Source organism: Chenopodium album, chromosome 21, assembly GCF_948465745.1.
Source record: "Chenopodium album chromosome 21, dcCheAlbu1.1, whole genome shotgun sequence".
NCBI classification, from domain to species: domain Eukaryota; kingdom Viridiplantae; phylum Streptophyta; class Magnoliopsida; order Caryophyllales; family Amaranthaceae; genus Chenopodium; species Chenopodium album.
The window spans coordinates 37,329,611-37,348,991 of record NC_137854.1 but is presented as its reverse complement, the minus strand read 5'-3'; the positions used below and the strand labels follow the sequence as shown (position 1 = coordinate 37,348,991).

The window sequence follows — 19,381 nt, the reverse complement described above, 5'->3', positions numbered from 1 at the left end:
AAGAAGTAAAGGGGTAGTTGGAGTATTAAAAATTGTAAAAGAAATATACTGGGGTTATTAGTTTATTTAAAATTAATGAATGTGAAAATAAAGATATAATAAAAAAGTAGTAGTGGGTTTGGGTGTGGACCATAAGAGAGATATATATTATTTTTATGTAGCTTTTTGTCAAAAAAAGGAAGTGTAACACTTATTTTCCCCGTTTTTTAATAGATGTAACACACACTTTTTCACGGTTTTTAAGAAATGTGTGGTTCACATGATATAATATCCACCTTAAATGGGATGAATGGTTATTATGAGTGTAATTTAGTGAGCCATGTTCTTTAAATAAAGGAAATAATATATTTTTTCCCCAAAATAACTTTTCATTTATAGTGTGTTGCAAGTGTTGTGACATTTCCATTTTAGGGAAGTGCGTGTTGCAAGTATATATATAAGAGACTTGCATCAAATTATTAAATGTTAATATGATAAACTAAAATATGGTCGAGAAATGAACGCAAAACATATAGTCACCTCTTAGGTTTTTCACTAAATAATAATCCAAAACCTATACTTCCTCCGTTTTCTTTTAGTTGACACGTTTCTTTAGTCACGTTTGCTTATGCACTTATTCAATCTTTAATTAATTATCGATAAGCAAAAATTATGAAAAGTTGATACTTTGAAGGTAAATAATGTGACGAATCTAACAATATCCCACATGACTATATTTTTTATTATGTAAAGAGCACAAAATACGGTCACAGGGAGGTGGATGAATAGTGCTAAAGTCAAAACGTGTCAACTAAAAAGAAATGGAGGTAGTATTACTTACTTAAACTTCAATTTAGAGAAAAGTATCATATGCTTTATATTATCAGTTATATGCAACGAAAACATAAATTGTGTTTGAAGTAGGTTATGGTTCACTTTTCCTAGTTGTACTAGACATGGTCGATGGTCCCTAGATGTGAAACCGTGATATATCCATGTGAAAGTCAGTAACTGTCCTTTTTTTTGACAAGTAACTGTCCTTGAAGCCAGAGTATATGCTTCAAAGTTGAAACGCATTTGGTTATTGTGAATTCATGCTTTGATAATTGATATGCTTAGTGGTACTTCCTTTCAAGCTAGGACCGCCTGGATTAACCCTTAGCGCATACCTCCTATGGATTTAGCAAATATAAAGGATGAAAAATGTACCATTACATATTTACATGTATAATAGATTAATAGGTGATACTCCGTAGGTGGTAAATATTTTAGGGGATAATATTCAACGTATATGATGGTAAAAAATACCACTACATGCATAATAGTACACAAAAGTACTATTAACACAATTTATATTTTAATAGTATATTATACATACATAATGGTATATAATAATGTACCACGACCGTAGAGTCAACTTTTTCCAAAAGCTTATCAAATTTACAATTTTGCCCTTCAAAACATATAGGAACTATGCGCCTAGTTACACTAGCGTCTGGATGTTAGCTAGCTTTTGAGGCAATTGCTACCCAATTTCTACGACGAGGGACAATTAATACGAAGTAGTAGAAAGATAAAAGACAATAATTTAACCATTTCAAATTATTACAACCGCATATCAAAATAGAAACTATATTAGATAAGAGTTTAATATCGTGGTGAATTAACCATCTACTTTCATATGATCGTCATTTTCATCATATTTATTGTCGCTTTAATCTTCATTGTTATAACCTTCATTGTCACTTTGCAATCGATTAGCCCTCCAAATAATAAGTATTAATATTCACTAAAAAAAAGTGTTATTGTTATGCTCCTTAAATATAAGAAATTGTTATTAATTTTCTAAAAAAAAAAGAAATTGTTATTATTATTATTATTGTTATCATTAATTATTAATTAATATTATTATCAAATATTAATTCTTAATATTATGAATTATTAATTATTATTATTGATGATTATTATTAATTATTGTATTTATAAATAATAAAGATTAATTATTATTAATTTTAATAATTACAAAGTATTAATTATTATTATTATTTTTTTTTAAAACATAAAATTTTATCATCAATACAATATTAATTATTATATATATTATTGTTATTATTAATTATTATTTGAAATAGAGTGAACAGATTAGATTTGATCACAGCAAAGTTGAGTAGGACTCAACAGAGCAGCTCTAAAGATTAGGGCCTAATGCTGGTAGGTTGCCGAAATTCCAAAAACAAATCAGAAAATTACCGGATGACCAACAAGATTCCATATCCCTTCCTTAAGGCACGGAAATTTTTTAATTGTGGAGTTTGTGATCTTTATTTTCTTTGGCAACTCATATCTAAGACTCATTCGAGTGACTAAAATTAAAAGCGAATCGTTCATAGTTGGGATTATTAGAGATAAATCGTCCATAGTAATAATTATTAAAATGTATTTTTTTTCCAAAATTTAATGACTATTATATCTACATACGAGTAGTATTTATTTACTTGGTGCTACTTTTATATTGATAAATGAATGATTGGATATACTACCTCCGTCACATATTATGTGCAACTTTTGAATATTTTATATCTCACAAATAATATGTAACGTAGGTAGTATAATTTAATGATTGAGCTTTGCTCAGGCACTATATATATGTACTGTAATTGTAATAGGTGGTTAAACAATTTCTATAAAATGAATATGTGAGAAAAGAAGTGAGTAAAAAAGTTGTAAGAGCATATGTGAGAAAATCTCACGGTCCTCAAATTATGAGGAAACAAATTTGTGAGTGGGTTTAAAGCTAAGATATTGTAGTTTTTCTTACGGGCAAGAGTGCTCTTAAGTAATAAAGAGGTACTTTGTTTCGTATTGACTATTTGGTTACAACATAAAATGTCGGCAAAATAGTGATTTTGTACTAATTAATTAAATTGTTCAAAATTTACTTGATTAGAGATATACTTCAATTGAAATTTGATGGATTCTAAATTTCTAATTAATGAACAAATGACATTTATTTTATCTATCACCTTATGTATGAGGGGGGCAGCTTTAAGTTGAAGGCTTCATTCTGATCGAACATTTTCTGATCAGTGTTTAGGAGTTTAGGGTCCATTTCATGCTAATTTAAAATAATTATTAGAGTATACGTGAAACTATGCTGTTAGTATAGCTCTTTCAGCAATTGCAAGTTATGTAAAGCATTGAAAAATATGTAACTTTTATTGAGCAACGTCAACCTATGTTATAGGACATATATTGTTAATATAAGTATTAACTTCTAAGTTTATAAATTGTTTATTATGTTTATCTTAATCTCATAATATCAACCAATGTAAAACAAGTTACATGTACTCTCTTCGTTCTTTAATGTTCCACTCAGTGACGGTAGATACGAAATTTAAGAAAATATTGAAAAATGTGAGTGAATGTAAGATCAACTAATAAGATATACTTATTGTAAGGTTAAAGGGGTATATAAGACGGAAAAAGGAATATGTCAAAAATAAATAAAACAAAGAAAGTAAATTAATAAAGAATGGCGTGTTATAAAAAGTGAGTAAAATATTAAAAGATAAATGGAGTAGTTTGTTTAGTTCATATATATAAGATCTTAACAGATTTCAGATATCGGAGTAGTTTGAATGATGATAAGAAGTACAAGTGCATGCTTTTCCAATATTTAAATCCACTTCGACATAATATAGCCTCTTACTTGTTCTAAAAATCTTTGACGACAATTTTTCCTAATACAAATCATCATTCAACAACAATTTTTCCCTTTTAGTATGATGTCTCTTTGGAAAGGTTTAAAAAAAAAAAAAAAAAAAAGATGAAGAATGCAATTCTCTAAATAAAAAGAAGGCAAATTAAAGCTACAAATATGATACAACTTTTGACTTTTGCTCCTTGACATATGGACACATCAATGAAAGAAGTGTCACACGCGTCTCATATTTGGTCTAATTAAGATGTTAACAATAACTGCTATAACTATATATTTCTAATTTGATCATTCTATGAATTTGGAATTTTCTCATTGTTTGTGGAATGAGGATGTAGTAAAGGCATGTTAAATTATTATGATTATATCACGTTTTCCAATTGGATTATGATTTGTCTATGTGTATACTTTGCCTAATCTTAGTGAACGTGGAATCATGTAGTAATTTTCTTAATAATAAACGGTCGAAGTGGCAAATTGTCCCCATGATCCTTAATAATTGTGCAAAACTAGTTCTTTAGTCCATTGAGTTGGAAGTGTTGGGTCTAGGTGGCTAGTGGGGCTAGAGGATAAATTGAGATAAGGGAGGGAGAGGATTGCTAATGAGGTGGCGTTGGAGGAGATCGGGGTGGCGATGTTATTCTAAGTGGTGGTGGAAATGATGGTCGCCAATTTGTGGTTACGGAGTGAAAGGGCGATAGTTAAAATTAGAGAAGAGTGGAAAAGAAAATGTTAGGTTATGAATTTTCGTAGTACTTATTCTTAAAAGATGTTTTTCTACTTAAAAATTTACACATAGAAGGGTTGAAATTATGAAATGTGGATGGTTATATAGAAAATTTTGATAACATAACTTTTCGTTTATGAAACTTCAATTCAAACACCAAATCTTATTGTAGTATATGTGACATGTTTGGAAAAACTAACATTTGTAGTAGCAAGTAATTGAAAAAAGTAGATCCCTTTCCAATTTGTGACTAGTGAATAGAACGTTTATTCTATACTAAATTAAATTACAATTAAATCGCTACCTTATCTAATTATAACAAGTTGACCTTAATGTATAACTGATCTTGGGTTAGCTTGCTAAAGCTTGCTCAAAATTTTGTACATGTATTGACAAATTTTCTTTGACCCGTATTGCATGTTCAGATTGCTTGATCTTACATTCAACATAGCTGGACATAACTTATTACCCCCTCCATCCCAAATTACTCGCAACGGTTTGACTTTTTGCACTATTCAAACATATCCCTTTGACCCTTTTTTTAAAACTATTATATGAAAGTCAATGTAATCATGTAAGATGTTTTTGGGTCTATTTTAATATATAGTTTCTTAATATAAACTTTTTTATAACATATATAAATATATAATAAAAGATATCAACGGTCAAACATGTATATCGGTAAACCTGTCCAATCAAAATGTTGCAAGTAAAGTGGGACAGAGGGAGTATTTCAATTAACACCTAAGCTTCAATCGTGACCCATCTTTAATGCACATTATCAACTTTCTACTTTAACCTATGTTAGATATGGAAGTTATTGTTGAACTTATCCTTAGCCAACTCTAGAATTTGACATCGAATCGTGACATTTGGTATCAGAACCAAGATAGTCCAGTATACCTAGCCATAATACTATTTGTACTCCACAAGATTCTTGTTTAACCAAGTAATGGTAAAAACAAGTAAACCATAGTTCACCCAAAATAGTTTACGTGTAAAAATGTAGTATCCCAATATACATAATGTGTGTATGTTATAGATTGTGGCATTTCCTTTTGGTTCACCACCAAATAGACACCTCATCATCAAAGCTTATTGCTATTGCTTGCTCCCCTTTCTTTAAGAAACGTACACCAAAGCCCAAAACAAGAGAGATTTGAGGAAAGAGAGAGAATTCCTCTCACACTTACAACTATTCCCAAATTTCTATCTTTTTATTTATTTTTTCATTTTATTTAAACAAACCCCAACAAATTTCCTATTTCTTCTCCCAAAAAATCAAAATCCCTTATATTTCATATGATATATTTTCCTATGGATCATTATCATCATCTAATTGTTAAATAAAAAAGTTGACGATTTGAAGATTTTATTTTTCTGGATTCCATCCTAATTATAAGGTCCAATTTTCATTAAATTTCGTGTAAATTCAGTCAATTAGTTGAAGGATGTATATGAGTCTGATTTTTTCTGGGTTATTCTGATCATATGTAATCTTCATTTCCCATAAATTTTTTTTGCTTGATCTGTTGTGATCATGTTGTACATACATAATTGAATTGAAATTAAATTAGTTGTTATTAATTTTGGTAATTTTTATGCCGTTTATTGTGGGTTGATGACAGTTTATTTACTAATCTAACTACATGATCAAAATTAAAACTTTGATTACTGTTTGTATAAGTAAGAGCCCTACTATGTTCCCCTGTTTTTTTGGGTAACTTTTAGATCACTCTGTATGCCTTTAATTTTTGTTGATTGATCAAAGTTTCAATTTTTATTTCTAATTTGATTGATCATAGATTGATTTTTGTTCTACAATTTACTTTAATTCTTAGTATTATGATCATCTTGTAAAAGTTAGCTTTTTTTTTTTTTTTTTTTTTTTTGTTTTTGATTGTTTTGGATACAATTTGGTCAATTAACTAAAATTTTAAATTTGGATACCAGTTTGTTCAATTGGGTATTGTTTAATTTCCATGCAATTGGAAGTTTTTGATGAGATGATGGGAATCCATGACATGTCCTGAAAATTTCAATTGTTGTTTTGGAATATTTGGTTGTCTTTTTTTTGTTATCAAAGAGGATTTGTTCTTTGATTATTGTTTTTCATATACTCGGATAATTGTACCCTACAGCTTTGTGATTGCGTGATTATACGTACTCCTTTTATCCCGAATTAATTTTTACATAGATAGCTAATATTGAACTAGAATAAGTAATGTGACAACTAAATCCGAGTAGGGAAGATAGTATAGTCATTAGATTGTTACTTGTTGTATATGGTGCTTTGATCAATTTTTGTTCATGTCGTCATTCTATGGCCATTATGAACATTGTTTTTTATGTGAGTGGAAAGTTTGATTATGACTTATTTCGCGTGTAGGTTCAAGTGCTGCTAACTATTGAATAGTATAAAACTCGAGGTAGTAATTTTCGCCATCATTTGATCAATGTTAGAGAAATTGCATTCTTGAACTTTATTGCAATGCATAAATATTCCATTTTGTGATAATTTTGGTATTGATTCTGTAAATTTCCAGAAATTTATTTGGTTGCTGTCAATTGATAAGCTTGGGCACTGCAAAGAATTCAGCAGTGCCCAACATGGATGCCACAACAAGTGGGACTGAAACAATTCAATACTGTAATATCCCTGAACAACCCATTGTTGGATCACTCGTTACCTTGCCTAGACCGGCATTTCTTCGGCAAGTAAGACATTGCTTTGGGGACTTAGTCCCTGGGGAATTTCCCTTGGCAGCTAACCCTTCCATTGTTCTTCATGTCCTTACAGCAAGTAATTTAGACCCCCAAGACCTCGCGAAATTAGAGGCAAGTCTACCTATTGCCTTAACTTTTCTGATATATACCCTACTAGTGAAATGTGAATTGATGATGCTGCTGATTTGAATTGGGTTTTGTATTTGTTTTCCAGGTAACTTGTTCATTCTTTAGGCACCCGGCAAACTTTACCCCTGACTATGATTTATCGATTGCTGAGCTTGCTGCTCACGATATGTGCCAAAAGAGAGCCATATTTAAACCAATGACCCCTGAACAAAAGGAAGATTTAAAGCAAAGGTGTGGGGGATCATGGAAGCTAGTACTTAGGTATTTGTTAGCTGGTGAAGCTTGCTGTAGGAGAGAGAAGTCGCAAGCAATAGCTGGGCCAGGACACAGCATTGCTGTGACTTCAACTGGAACTGTTTACTCCTTTGGCTCTAATAGTTCAGGGCAACTTGGTCATGGACTTGCACCTGAAGGGAACACTGCTGATGAGTATCGGCCTCGCTTGATAAGGTTGAAAATTTCTATTATAGATGATTATGATTGAATGGGAAATTCTGTGTGGGGAAGGAAAATTAACAGAACTCGTGGTTGTGCAGGTCCCTGCAGGGCATCCGGATTATCCAAGCTACTGCTGGGGCTGGGAGGACAATGTTGATCAGTGATACTGGAAAAGTTTATGCATTTGGAAAAGACTCGTTTGGGGAAGCTGAATATGGTGCTCAAGGTTCTAGAATTGTAAATACCCCACAACTTGTTGAATCCTTGAAGGACATCTTTGTAGTTCAAGCTGCAATTGGAAATTTCTTCACTGCTGTATTGTCAAGAGAAGGAAGGGTTTATACTTTTTCGTGGGGCAGTGATGGGAAACTCGGTCACCAAACAGATCCTAATGATGTGCAACCGCGCCCTTTATTAGGTGCACTTGAGAATATACCGGTTGTGCAGATTGCAGCTGGATATTGCTATCTTCTTGCTCTTGCTTGTCAGCCTAGTGGCATGTAAGCACTTTCTTCACCTCTTTTAGCTGATGTTTTATATTAATTGGTTTTCTTTAACCTTGGCTCATTAGTTACCTTTCTTATGTAATCGTGATTGCAATAAGTGTACTTGGAATTTGTGTGTTCTGAATTGTTAAAATCCTAGTAGACCTAAGAAAAGGGAAATTCTATGTTTCTCATATTGAGAATGAAATTTGTTTCTCATGGCGGCATTTTCGTGAATAAATCAACAACTTTTTCATTATTGTGGGCTCCACAGTTTAATAAAGTTGTTGGTTTATTTACGAAAATGTCATGTGAGAAACAAATTTCTCACTATGAGAAACTGGGGCATCCCCAAAAGAAAATGTTAATAAGGTATGGAGTAGCTGTGTTGATAGTCAAATAATGACATGAACTGTTATCTGGTGTTTTTGTTTGTCAGGTCTGTGTATTCTGTGGGGTGTGGTTTGGGAGGAAAGCTCGGCCATGGTTCAAGAACAGATGAAAAATATCCTCGATTGATTGAGCAATTCCAGACATTGAATATTCAACCCATGGTTGTGGCTGCCGGTGCTTGGCATGCAGCTGTTGTCGGTAAGGATGGAAGGGTTTGCACATGGGGTTGGGGACGTTATGGATGTCTAGGTCATGGAAATGAAGATTGTGAATCCGCTCCTAAAGTGGTGGAAGGCTTGGCTGATGTCAAGGCAATTCATGTTGCCACAGGGGATTACACCACTTTTGTAGTATCTGATAATGGCGATGTATATTCGTTCGGTTGTGGAGAATCTTCAAGCCTTGGACACTATAATGGGACTGATGGAGAGGTTTGAATTCTTTGAACTTCATTCTTTTTTTGTCAAGTTTCTTTTGTTACTTTTTGGTAGTGTTTGATAAATTAAACTTTATAGTATCTGTTAAGTGTTAACTTTACAATATCATGATTTATTTTATGCGTGTGTAGAAGTTAGAACCAAACTATACCAGCAGGCATTAATGTTTAGTTAAGTCACCTTTAAAATAAGGTGGTCATTTGCTTCTAATTTGAAATTTTTATGTACGTAAACATTACTCGATGGATTTACTTGACCTTTGCTAGGATGGTTCAAGATTTGGGTTAGCTAGGATGGTTCAAGATTTGGTAGAATATATTCTCTTTATTGGGCACATATTTTTTTTTAGCCATGAGCTCATGCTATTTTTTTATCATTGTGAGTCCATGAGCTCTAATATTGTTGGAATTAGTCAATCTTACAACTGTCTTTACATTTCAATTAAGTGTTCTATTGCTTGAAATTCTTATGAGCTCGCATATGGTTGGATAATTGTTTGCCAATCTTACCAATGTTTATGCATTTATCTCAGTGTTTGATACCTTTTATTCCATACAGGGGAATCGGCACACTAATGTACTAAAGCCAGAGCTAGTCACATCTTTGAAGCAAGTAAAAGAACGAGTAGTGCAAATGAGTTTGACCAATTCTATATTTTGGAATGCCCACACATTTGCGCTCACTGAATCTGGAAAACTCTATTCATTTGGTGCTGGTGATAAAGGACAATTGGGTGCAAAGCTCGGAGAGAATCAAATTGAAAGGGGGAGTCCAGGGCTAGTTGAAATTGACCTTAGTAGTTAGCCACACACTAATCAGTGCATTTCTCCTCTCATTTGCAAAGTTTACATTGACATCATTTAAACTGCATTTGGGTCTTAATGTGTAGATTCATGTACATAGAAAAGGTAAGATGGTTTAATTTAAAGTTGAAGGTAGGGTTAGAAGGCGCTATCAAGCAAAATGATTTGCATTATAGACTCCTAAAATACTACTGAAACTCAGTTAACGCTCATGGTGTCCAAGTTTATTTATTTGAATAGTTTCTAGTAACTTATTATTTTTAATATCTTATCATTAAGCAAAACATTTAGTTTTTTTTTTTTTTTTTTTTTTTTTTTTTTTTTTTTTTTTTTTATTTTGTGGACAAGGAAGCAAACATTTAGTTAAGTCTGAATAGATTTTATCAAAAAGGTTTGTATCATCTATAATTAGTTCATAATAAATAAATATGTGTATTTGGTTAGGAAATTAGGGAAGGGAAGGGGTAAGAAAATCATTCAAGGAGAAGGGAAAGTATCAATACAATTAAAAAAAAAATTAATAATACAATACTTAAGGTAGGTATATATATATATTTTAATTAATTAAGAAAGTTTCAACCTAAAATAATTGAGTATTTATAATTGTCACTTGTTTCCTAAATAAACTTCTACTCATCATGAGCACATGATTCTATGAGAGGTTTAAGGGATATTGGTGATTAAATATGAATTGAAAAGTATTGGTATATTGGTGCAGTGATTAAACATGAATTGAAATGGACATGGAAATGAGAGCTTTTCTACAAAGTTAAAAAAAAAAAAAAAGTAAATTTATTTCTTTCAAATAAAAGACAAAAAAAAATGGTATATATAAAACTTTGGTTGAAAGTCTTGAAACAATGTTTGGCTTCAAGCGTTGCCACTTAGAGCAAAGTCTTATACTACATTTGTTTCATTATCTGCAACTTTGGGGGTATGATTGTTAGATATAAAATATTCTAAATTTGCAATTAATTATATAAAATGGAGGTAATTTATAAAATTTTAATCTTAATCAATTAATGTATTTTTAAAGTAGAGCTGAATCGAGTCACGCCTTCACCACGTCTCTAATGTGGCTTTACCTTGTATCCATCACATTTACTTTAATTAAAATAAATTATGATAAAAGTTATATGTATGTAATGAAAAGTGTCAATATATACTATTGTGAGATACAGGGTTATATACTCTTAATAGAATTAAAAATAGTCATTTCTACAAATCTTAGCTTGAAGTCAACAAGGTGAAAGAACTAAGCTTCCTCTTTAAGGGACTAAGCTGGGAGTTCGTTCTGTCTCAATAAGTCGAGGAAGGATTATGTTATGAGCCTCTTTTCATTGAATTTCACGAGCCTAGTCGCTTGTTTCTACCCCCGCTCCTTTCCCGAACTCCAAAAAAGGCAGGGAAAGCGAGCAAGGGGCAGCTTTATTGCAGTTCCTCCCCCCCCCCCCCCCCCCCCCCGGGGTTCAATTTATCGCGAAAAACCAAAAATACTGATGATACGAATTATGGAAAGAAAGTATCATCCTTCACTCCCTGGGGAAATATTGATGAAGTATACCGTCGTTTCGTTTTTGGGTCATGCGAAGGTGTTCAAGCTTGTAGGAGGGTCAGTACGCCTCCGTTTTGTATACGTTCACGAGCGCACTCGGAGTTCCTGAACAGGTGGGTCGAACCCACCCCGAGCTCGTAAGCTCTCCTGATACTCGGCTGTTATCCTCTGAGTACGTTCAACCATTGCCTTCTTGTCCTCGTTGAAATCTTTCTTCTATGAAAGAGAAGGGCACTGAGCTAATGGAACACGATTCCATTGTAGTTTTTTGAAGGTGGCTCTAAGTAAGGAGCGGCTCAGCAGGGTTCAATGGTCACTCATTCGTTTTGCTAACCGTCTTCTCTTTTTTGTTTTGTTTTGTTTTTTTTTTTTTTTTTTGTTTTTTTTTTGTTTCTTTCCATTATGGAATGGCTTTGCTTTTTTCTCTTTTTCTTTCGATGATGGGAAGGATTCAATCATTCGATTTCACGATACCTCCCTAGCAAGGGCCGTCTCTACTCACTCTGGTGCCTTCATCCCCTTACCAAAAAATGCAGTGTGAGATCGTCTTTTCGTTAGTAGTACCATTAGTTTAGAGACCAAGTAAGATGTCAGAACCTTCGGTCGAAGATATAAAGTTGTTTACTAAATCAGTTCTAGCCTTAACCGAGGAAAGTTCGAAAAGCTAATGAAGCAAGGCAAGCATCAACTTATATCCTCAAAAACTGTATACTTAAAGAAAGGAATAGTTGTTGTAGCTACTGCTTTTTAAGAAGTGAGTGAGAACGGGGCGGGCTCACTAACGTTTAAGTATAAGCTTGAAAGGCAATACACACAAGATATGTTTGGTTGACCTCGAAGGTTGTAAATAGATTGAGAGAACTATCATATATAGATGTTATATGGAATAGTATTGAAAGAGTGATCATCTTTATTTTTTTTTATCAAAATATTACATTTGAACATCATTCTAAGTGTTTCATCTAAATTAGCCTTCCAATTTCCATGTTATTGTTCTCTTCATTTGTTAGCATCTTACTAACCTAACCTAGTTAATTGATGTGTTAACTTTCTACATTTGTGTCATTTGAAAGATTTTAGATGCATCATAAACTAATGGTAAACCTAGTTAATATGATTGTTTAGACTCTTACAAAATATCAATAAAACTCAATCAACAGTCAAACGACACAATTAGATTTATGGTCCTCAAGAATGGCACAAGTCATGTACCTAAACTAGCCTAATTAAAATGCAGTCAACTCAAATTTTAAAGATCTAGGTTTTAATTAAGGGTATGTTCTCTTTAGCTTATTTTCAGTTCAGTTTAGTTCAGGTAAATTCCTAATTACCTTCTCTCATAAAATATTCAGTTCAGTTCAGTTTTATTCAGTAAATGAGAACAGACTCTAAAATCATCTATTGTTTATTTTCAAATACCTTTTCATAGACACCTCTATTATCAATATAACATCAAAAATATTAGTTTTATTATCAAAACATACAAATAATAAATAGGTTATAATCCAAAATTTGCCTCTCTAACCCCAAAAGTATAGGAACCCAAATGGTTAATGACCCCCACAAACTAGTAGTACTAGTAGGAAAAAGGCCCTACAATTTAATTTATTAGCCAGAGGTGAATAAACAGTTTTTTTGGGCCTGTATATTTGCCCCAATGTACCAAAATTGAAGTACTATTTTAATTAATTGCCAGGCTAATGGCCCCATTTTATGTTCATTAATTGCCCCACAACTCATAATTTATGCTATGAACAAGCCGTTAAATATTTTTTGTATCATCATCATATTGCATTTTCTGCATAAAATGTTGGCCAGAGTCTCCTGCATTGACTTGGAGTGAGACACCACTTTTAGAATAGTGGTTCCGTGATAGCGATTGTCGGTACATTATTGAGTTCGTCCCTTAAAAATTGCTCTATTATTTTTTCTAATACTCTAAAATTACTCTATTTTTAATTTAAATAGTATATTATCCGTGTTATCATTTTTATTCTCTAACCCACTACTCTGTATATGGACCATATTATTTTGTACATGGACAGTATTATTCGGGTCTTTTCTTAGTATTTTTTTTCAGTAACAAAAGGTAAATGGGGCAAACAAAAAAGGGACGGATGGAGCAATTGAGAGTTGATACGCATGCATATACGGAGTTCATTTATTTTTCTACATCTTCAATGATATTAGAGATAGTGTACTTACGTATATCCCTACACCAATCGAACACAATCTTGAAAAATCGAAGACCTTTTTTCTTTAAATTTCTCTTGTTTGCTGTGAAAATCTAAAGTCCAAAAGGAGAACATAGGGCACATGGGCAGAACATGCCATCCCTTATTCTAGATTATGTATTTGCATTATTTCATAAAACATTCACCAAGATAATAATTGTCTTCAAAAAATTTTACGAGTAACATAATAACACTCTTATTCATTGGTTAAAAATAGCTTCCACATATAATAGATTAAGTAGAGTTAAGTATGGTACGGACGTATGGTATGGTAATTTGAACAAAATTTAAACTAAACTATCATTTGAATTGAATCTCGGCTCTATTAAAATATTTTGCTATATATATATCAATCTATCTATACTATATACTAAAGTAATCACCAAAGGGGACACTTGGCATAATTTTGTGAAAAATTTTCCCTCAAAAATGCTATTTATTTATTTAAAAAAAAAAAAACAAAATATCTATTAATAAATTAAAATTCTTTTATTAAATTTTATTTATGCAACACATAATTAAGAATTTAAAAGATAGACATTAATAAATTCAAATTTGAAAAAAAAGGTAAAATTGTTACATAAGTCATTTAATTTCAATTAACTCTATATAGTTTCAATCGAGTATAATTATTAATAAATCTTACTTTATAAATCCGTGCATTGCACGGGGCCAAAAACTAGTACTCCCTCCGTCCCAAAAAGAACGACCCATTTGGCCAAAACTTTGTCTCAAAAAGAATGACCCATTTGCATTAAAACACCCACCAATTTGCTAAAATATTTGTGCAAAATTAGCTTCCCCATATAAATTTGATTTTCCATGTTATTTTATTACTTTCTCTCTCTATTTTTTTACAAACCCCATGTAAATTTATCTTTCCAATATACTTTTACTTCTTTTTACTTAACTTCCTTAATACCCGCGTAATCAACCCAAATGGGTCATTCTTTTTGGGACGGAGGGAGTACTATATACTAAAGTAATTACTAGCATTATCTCCAAATTACACATGTCACACTCACATTAAAAAATTTCCCGCCAAAAATTTTTTTTCCTTTTTTTTTTTAAAAAAAATAATAAGATAACCAATAAATAAATAAAAAGAGAATATACAACCTAACAAACAACCTAAAAAATAGAACAACAATAACAACTTAAATAAATAAATTTAATCGTTAATCTATAAAATGCATTATATATTCCCTTTAATCTATGTATTGTATGTTTTTTTACTTAAAAAAAGGATTTTCACTCAATTTCCAATTCATAACATGTCAGCAAACTAAAATTAGAGATAAGTACTTTACATTAATGTATTTAATCTATATAATTTGATAATATAAAAAACTATGTATAATTTATTAAAAAAAAAAAAATTTGAATATCCGAGCAAAACTAGTTTTAAAATATTTAAGATTTGAACTTTCATTATTTGTGACTTTCATAATGTGGACATGGAGATCGACTAGAAGTAAGTACTCGTAGCTAACAAGTAGCTCTTTTTCCTGGTCCATAAATACATGGAAGGAAAAAAAATGGTTTTTTTTTTTTGAAGTGCATAACTAACAAGAATTTATTATAGGATGAGACATTTTTTCATATAAATATTTTGGACAGACACAAGCTCAAAGGATACATAGTGTCGGTGTAACCATAATATAAATATTTCTGGTTTTGTTGATACATTATCATCTCATCATACTCTTTAAACTCACTCCTACAATTTTCTCATTTATTGATGCACAATTTCTGTGCCACTAACTCGTTAACAAATTATAGTGATTGAATTACTACGATAGATTCTTTAATTTCCATCTCATTTTTTTCTTAGGGGGTGTTTGGTTCAAGCATATTAGGTATAAGGTATGGGTTTGGAATGACCAAAACCCATACCTTGTGTTTGTTTCTAGAAATTTCATTTTTCAAACCCATACCTCAAACCCCCAAGGTATGGGTTTTTGAAACCCAAGGGGGGAGGTGGGTATGGCTCATACCCATACCTTTAGCTTTAAAATTAAAAAGAAAACTGTCATTCCTAGATAAAAACCAAACACATGAAATCAAGTATCAAGTTCTAACCCCATACCACCCACGTTTCATTCCTCATTCCAAACCCATACCATTGTTTGAACCAAACGCCCCCTTATTGTCATCTTGTTACTTTAATGCAATATATTAGCTTAGGTATTGTTTTAAAGCACCGTTGAAATACAATTTATCGGTTCCAATATCAAATTACACTGGTAAGTAATTTCAGGTAACACATACTAAACACTATATACGAAGTATAAATTTACTACGTAATTTATAATCAAGTGAAGAATTGTTTCGAAAAGCATTGAGTAATACAAATTTTTAACAAATAGTATATATTAGATTTTTGTTTTAATTTTTACGAAAATCAGATCAGTACGTACTCATAGTTCATATTGAAGTATCATTGCAACTAATTATTACAAATAAGCTTAATTTCTATTTTGCATCAATGAGAACATATAACTATCCAAACTCCAAAGTAAGAACTTTGGCATCATTGTCAATGCAACTAACTTCCTAACTTCATAAAACCCTACATTATTTCCACATTGTATTAAGGTTAATTAGCTATTTAAGCATATGATTGCTAATTTAGGGTGTCTTCAACCTCCTAGGTGGCCCAAAAAACCCAAAACTACTAAATTTATTGTAGTATCCTAGCTACCAAAAAAGTAACATGGGCCCCAATCATATACCCAATCAAGTATCCTCAAATTCACCAATTTTTATACCCTCTTTATAAACACCCCTTACTCTTCTTTGCTTGCATAGCTCAAAACTCACATAAAACTAAACAAATGGCATTTCATCTCATCTTTCTTTTCCTCTTAATCTCTCTTCTTTCCCCCATTTTCATCAACTCCTCACATGTTAAAGATCCTGAACTAGTAGCACGTGAAGTACAAGAGTATGTCCTTAAACTTCTCGAATTCATAATTAAACGTTTACATCACACATAATGTTATATTTCGTGGTTGTTTGGTTCATATGAAAATATGTGAAAAGTTGTTATTTTAGGAAGTTGAAAGCTATTGATTTTTCGAATATAGAATATTTATACTTTTGTATACACTTATAAAGTTATAAGTAGAAATTTCGTCACAAGTAAAACTCTCTAAAAATTGCAATTTATATATATAAAAAAAAGTGTACCTTCATACAATTAAGTAATTACCAATAGTTCAATTGCATATAAAATTTACATCTACAATGTACATTTTTTTTTAAGAGAAAAATCTACAATGTGCATGAGTTTAACACTAATGTAACACATTTTTCGCTTGTAATATTGTAGGAAAATCATAAATGCAACTACAAGGAGGAATTTGGGATACCTATCATGTGGGACCGGAAACCCGATCGACGACTGTTGGCGGTGTGACCACAAGTGGTTTAAGAACCGCCAACGCCTAGCTGATTGTGCCATAGGTTTCGGTAAGGGTGCGCTAGGGGGCAAAAATGGAAAGATGTACGTGGTCACGGACAAGGGCGACCATCCAGTGAACCCTAAACCCGGAACCCTAAGGTGGGGTGTCATCCAAGATGAGCCATTATGGATCATATTTGCTCATGACATGGTGATCAAGCTAAAGGAAGAATTAATGATGAACTCATTTAAGACAATTGACGGTAGAGGGGCCAATGTACATATTGCTGGTGGTCCATGCATAACAATACAATATGTTACAAACATTATAATACATGGTTTAAATATACATGATTGTAAGCGTGGAGGGAATGCTATGGTGCGGGACTCTCCATCACACTACGGATGGAGGACGATATCGGACGGTGATGGTGTGTCCATCTTTGGTGGGAGTCATATTTGGGTTGATCATTGTTCACTCTCTAGTTGTACTGATGGTTTAATTGATGCTATTCATGGTTCAACTGCCATAACAATCTCTAACAATTATATGACCCACCATAACAAGGTTATGTTGTTGGGGCATAGTGATTCTTTAACTAGAGATAAGAATATGCAAGTTACTATTGCTTTCAACCATTTTGGTGAAGGATTGGTCCAACGGATGCCGAGGTCAGTTTCTAAAATTCTTTTGTCGTTTCATTTCCTCGAGTCTATTGTTTGGATTCAGTTGTCACGTTACTAATTCAAATAACATTGAAAATGTGACAGTTGCTAACTTTTTGATGTAAAATGGGAAATTTGGGCAGGTGTAGACATGGGTATTTTCATGTGGTGAATAATGACTATACACATTGGGAAATGTATGCAATTGGAGGAAGTGCAGCACCTACAATAAACAGCCAAGGCAATAGATTCCTTGCTCCTAATGACCCAAATAACAAGGAGGTAATCTTTATCCTCAAATTCAATTTAGAAGTTTATGTTTTTTTAGTATGCCCAAATTTCATAAACTAGTGTTTACTTGGGAATAGAGATCAAACTTGACACCTAATTACCAAAATTTGATAGAAATTGTTTATATACACATAACTCTTGATATTTTTAAACAAGATACTTCAAAGATTGTTACAACTAATTCGGAAAAAGTATTATTTCATCATACAAAAAAGCCCGGTTTAAGGGCTAAAGAATCAATAATAAATTACCTATCTAAATCGTACAATGTGATATAATATTTATACTTGTATATAACTAATTAATGGATTAGTTTTGGTTTAATATTATTGTAGGTAACAAAACGAGAGGAGTGGCCACAAAGTGTATGGAAGAAATGGAATTGGAGATCACAAGGAGACCTAATGTTGAATGGAGCCTTCTTCACTTCTTCAGGGGCAGGCTCTTCCTCAAGCTATGCTAGGGCTTCCAGCTTAAGCGCACGACCTTCTTCGTTCGTAGGATCGATCACCATGTCAGCTGGTGTACTGAACTGCAAGAAAGGCGCTCGCTGCTAGAGCAATATTACTATTGTACTAAGCTCCCCAAATTGTATTTATCTAAAAGGGGAGGGGTGAAAATTATTGATTTTACCCTCTTTCGGAGTAGAATTATACTAACACAACTTCAGCCTGCTTCTGAAGAAATCTTAAGAAGCAAGAGCAGATGTGTTGTTAAAGCTCATTTATAATTATAAGAGTGATTTTTCTTTCCAAAAGACTCCTTTCATAATTGCTAACCCTGCAATTTGTCTCCAAATTTGATCCGTAGTCCAGGATTCAAATAGCACAGATGATAGATGTGTACAACTTCATCCCTAGATCAAGCAAATCAACAAAGAATAATAAACGCTCACAAAACGACGCCTCGATCAACCATCTATTTACTATCATAGTGATACCATTCTTAAGTAAAAGAATAGGCAACTATAGACATTAGTTCTCTCCTAATCCACATATAAGTGTTTGATTCTGCATATAAGGTTAATAGTTATAAAATATTGCATTGGCATTCGAAGCTAACACGATATCACATTTAAAGTAACCAGTTAAACAAGCGGTCTGATGGTATGAAACAGAGGAACTATAACTATAGTTTCAGCGAGCTGATAGATAAATGGGAGCCTCAATCATCCACAATCTTCGTATAAATAAAAAAAATACAATCGATATACCAAAAATTCAAAGGCACAACTAATAAAAAAGGACTAGTCAAAGAATTACTACCTATATAGATCTATCTATCTATCTATAAAACATGAATTCATGACATTCAAAATTGTGGGATGCAATAATGGGGTCAGATCTCACATGGAATGCAGCATACACAGTAATGCCATAATAAATAATCACAA

At 32.2% G+C, this 19,381-nt stretch overlaps 2 protein-coding genes across 2 annotated transcripts; both read left to right on the top strand.

Annotated features, from left to right (window-relative positions):
* Positions 1–5,502: 5,502 nt before the first annotated feature.
* LOC145602292 (ultraviolet-B receptor UVR8-like) lies at positions 5,503–10,102 on the top strand. Its single transcript, XM_081658476.1, has 7 exons — positions 5,503–5,827; positions 6,814–6,853; positions 6,971–7,262; positions 7,366–7,730; positions 7,817–8,218; positions 8,643–9,027; positions 9,592–10,102. The coding sequence occupies exons 3-7, from the start codon at positions 7,035–7,037 to the stop codon at positions 9,835–9,837; spliced, it is 1,626 nt and encodes a 541-aa protein (XP_081514602.1). The 5' UTR covers positions 5,503–5,827; positions 6,814–6,853; positions 6,971–7,034; the 3' UTR covers positions 9,838–10,102.
* Positions 10,103–16,454: 6,352 nt separating this feature from the next.
* LOC145602019 (putative pectate lyase 5) lies at positions 16,455–18,740 on the top strand. The gene is made up of 4 exons (XM_081658129.1): positions 16,455–16,572; positions 16,960–17,703; positions 17,841–17,979; positions 18,324–18,740. The coding sequence occupies exons 1-4, from the start codon at positions 16,463–16,465 to the stop codon at positions 18,543–18,545; spliced, it is 1,215 nt and encodes a 404-aa protein (XP_081514255.1). The 5' UTR covers positions 16,455–16,462; the 3' UTR covers positions 18,546–18,740.
* Positions 18,741–19,381: the final 641 nt, after the last annotated feature.

Coding starts and splice junctions, on each gene's coding strand:
- LOC145602019 (XM_081658129.1), top strand. CDS start 16,463: ATGGCATTTCATCTCATCTTTCTTTTCCTCTTAATCTCTCTTCTTTCC. Junction 16,573..16,959: donor GTAGCACGTGAAGTACAAGA/GTATGTCCTTAA, acceptor GTAATATTGTAG/GAAAATCATAAATGCAACTA. Junction 17,704..17,840: donor TTGGTCCAACGGATGCCGAG/GTCAGTTTCTAA, acceptor AAATTTGGGCAG/GTGTAGACATGGGTATTTTC.
- LOC145602292 (XM_081658476.1), top strand. CDS start 7,035: ATGGATGCCACAACAAGTGGGACTGAAACAATTCAATACTGTAATATC. Junction 7,731..7,816: donor TATCGGCCTCGCTTGATAAG/GTTGAAAATTTC, acceptor GTGGTTGTGCAG/GTCCCTGCAGGGCATCCGGA. Junction 9,028..9,591: donor ATAATGGGACTGATGGAGAG/GTTTGAATTCTT, acceptor TATTCCATACAG/GGGAATCGGCACACTAATGT.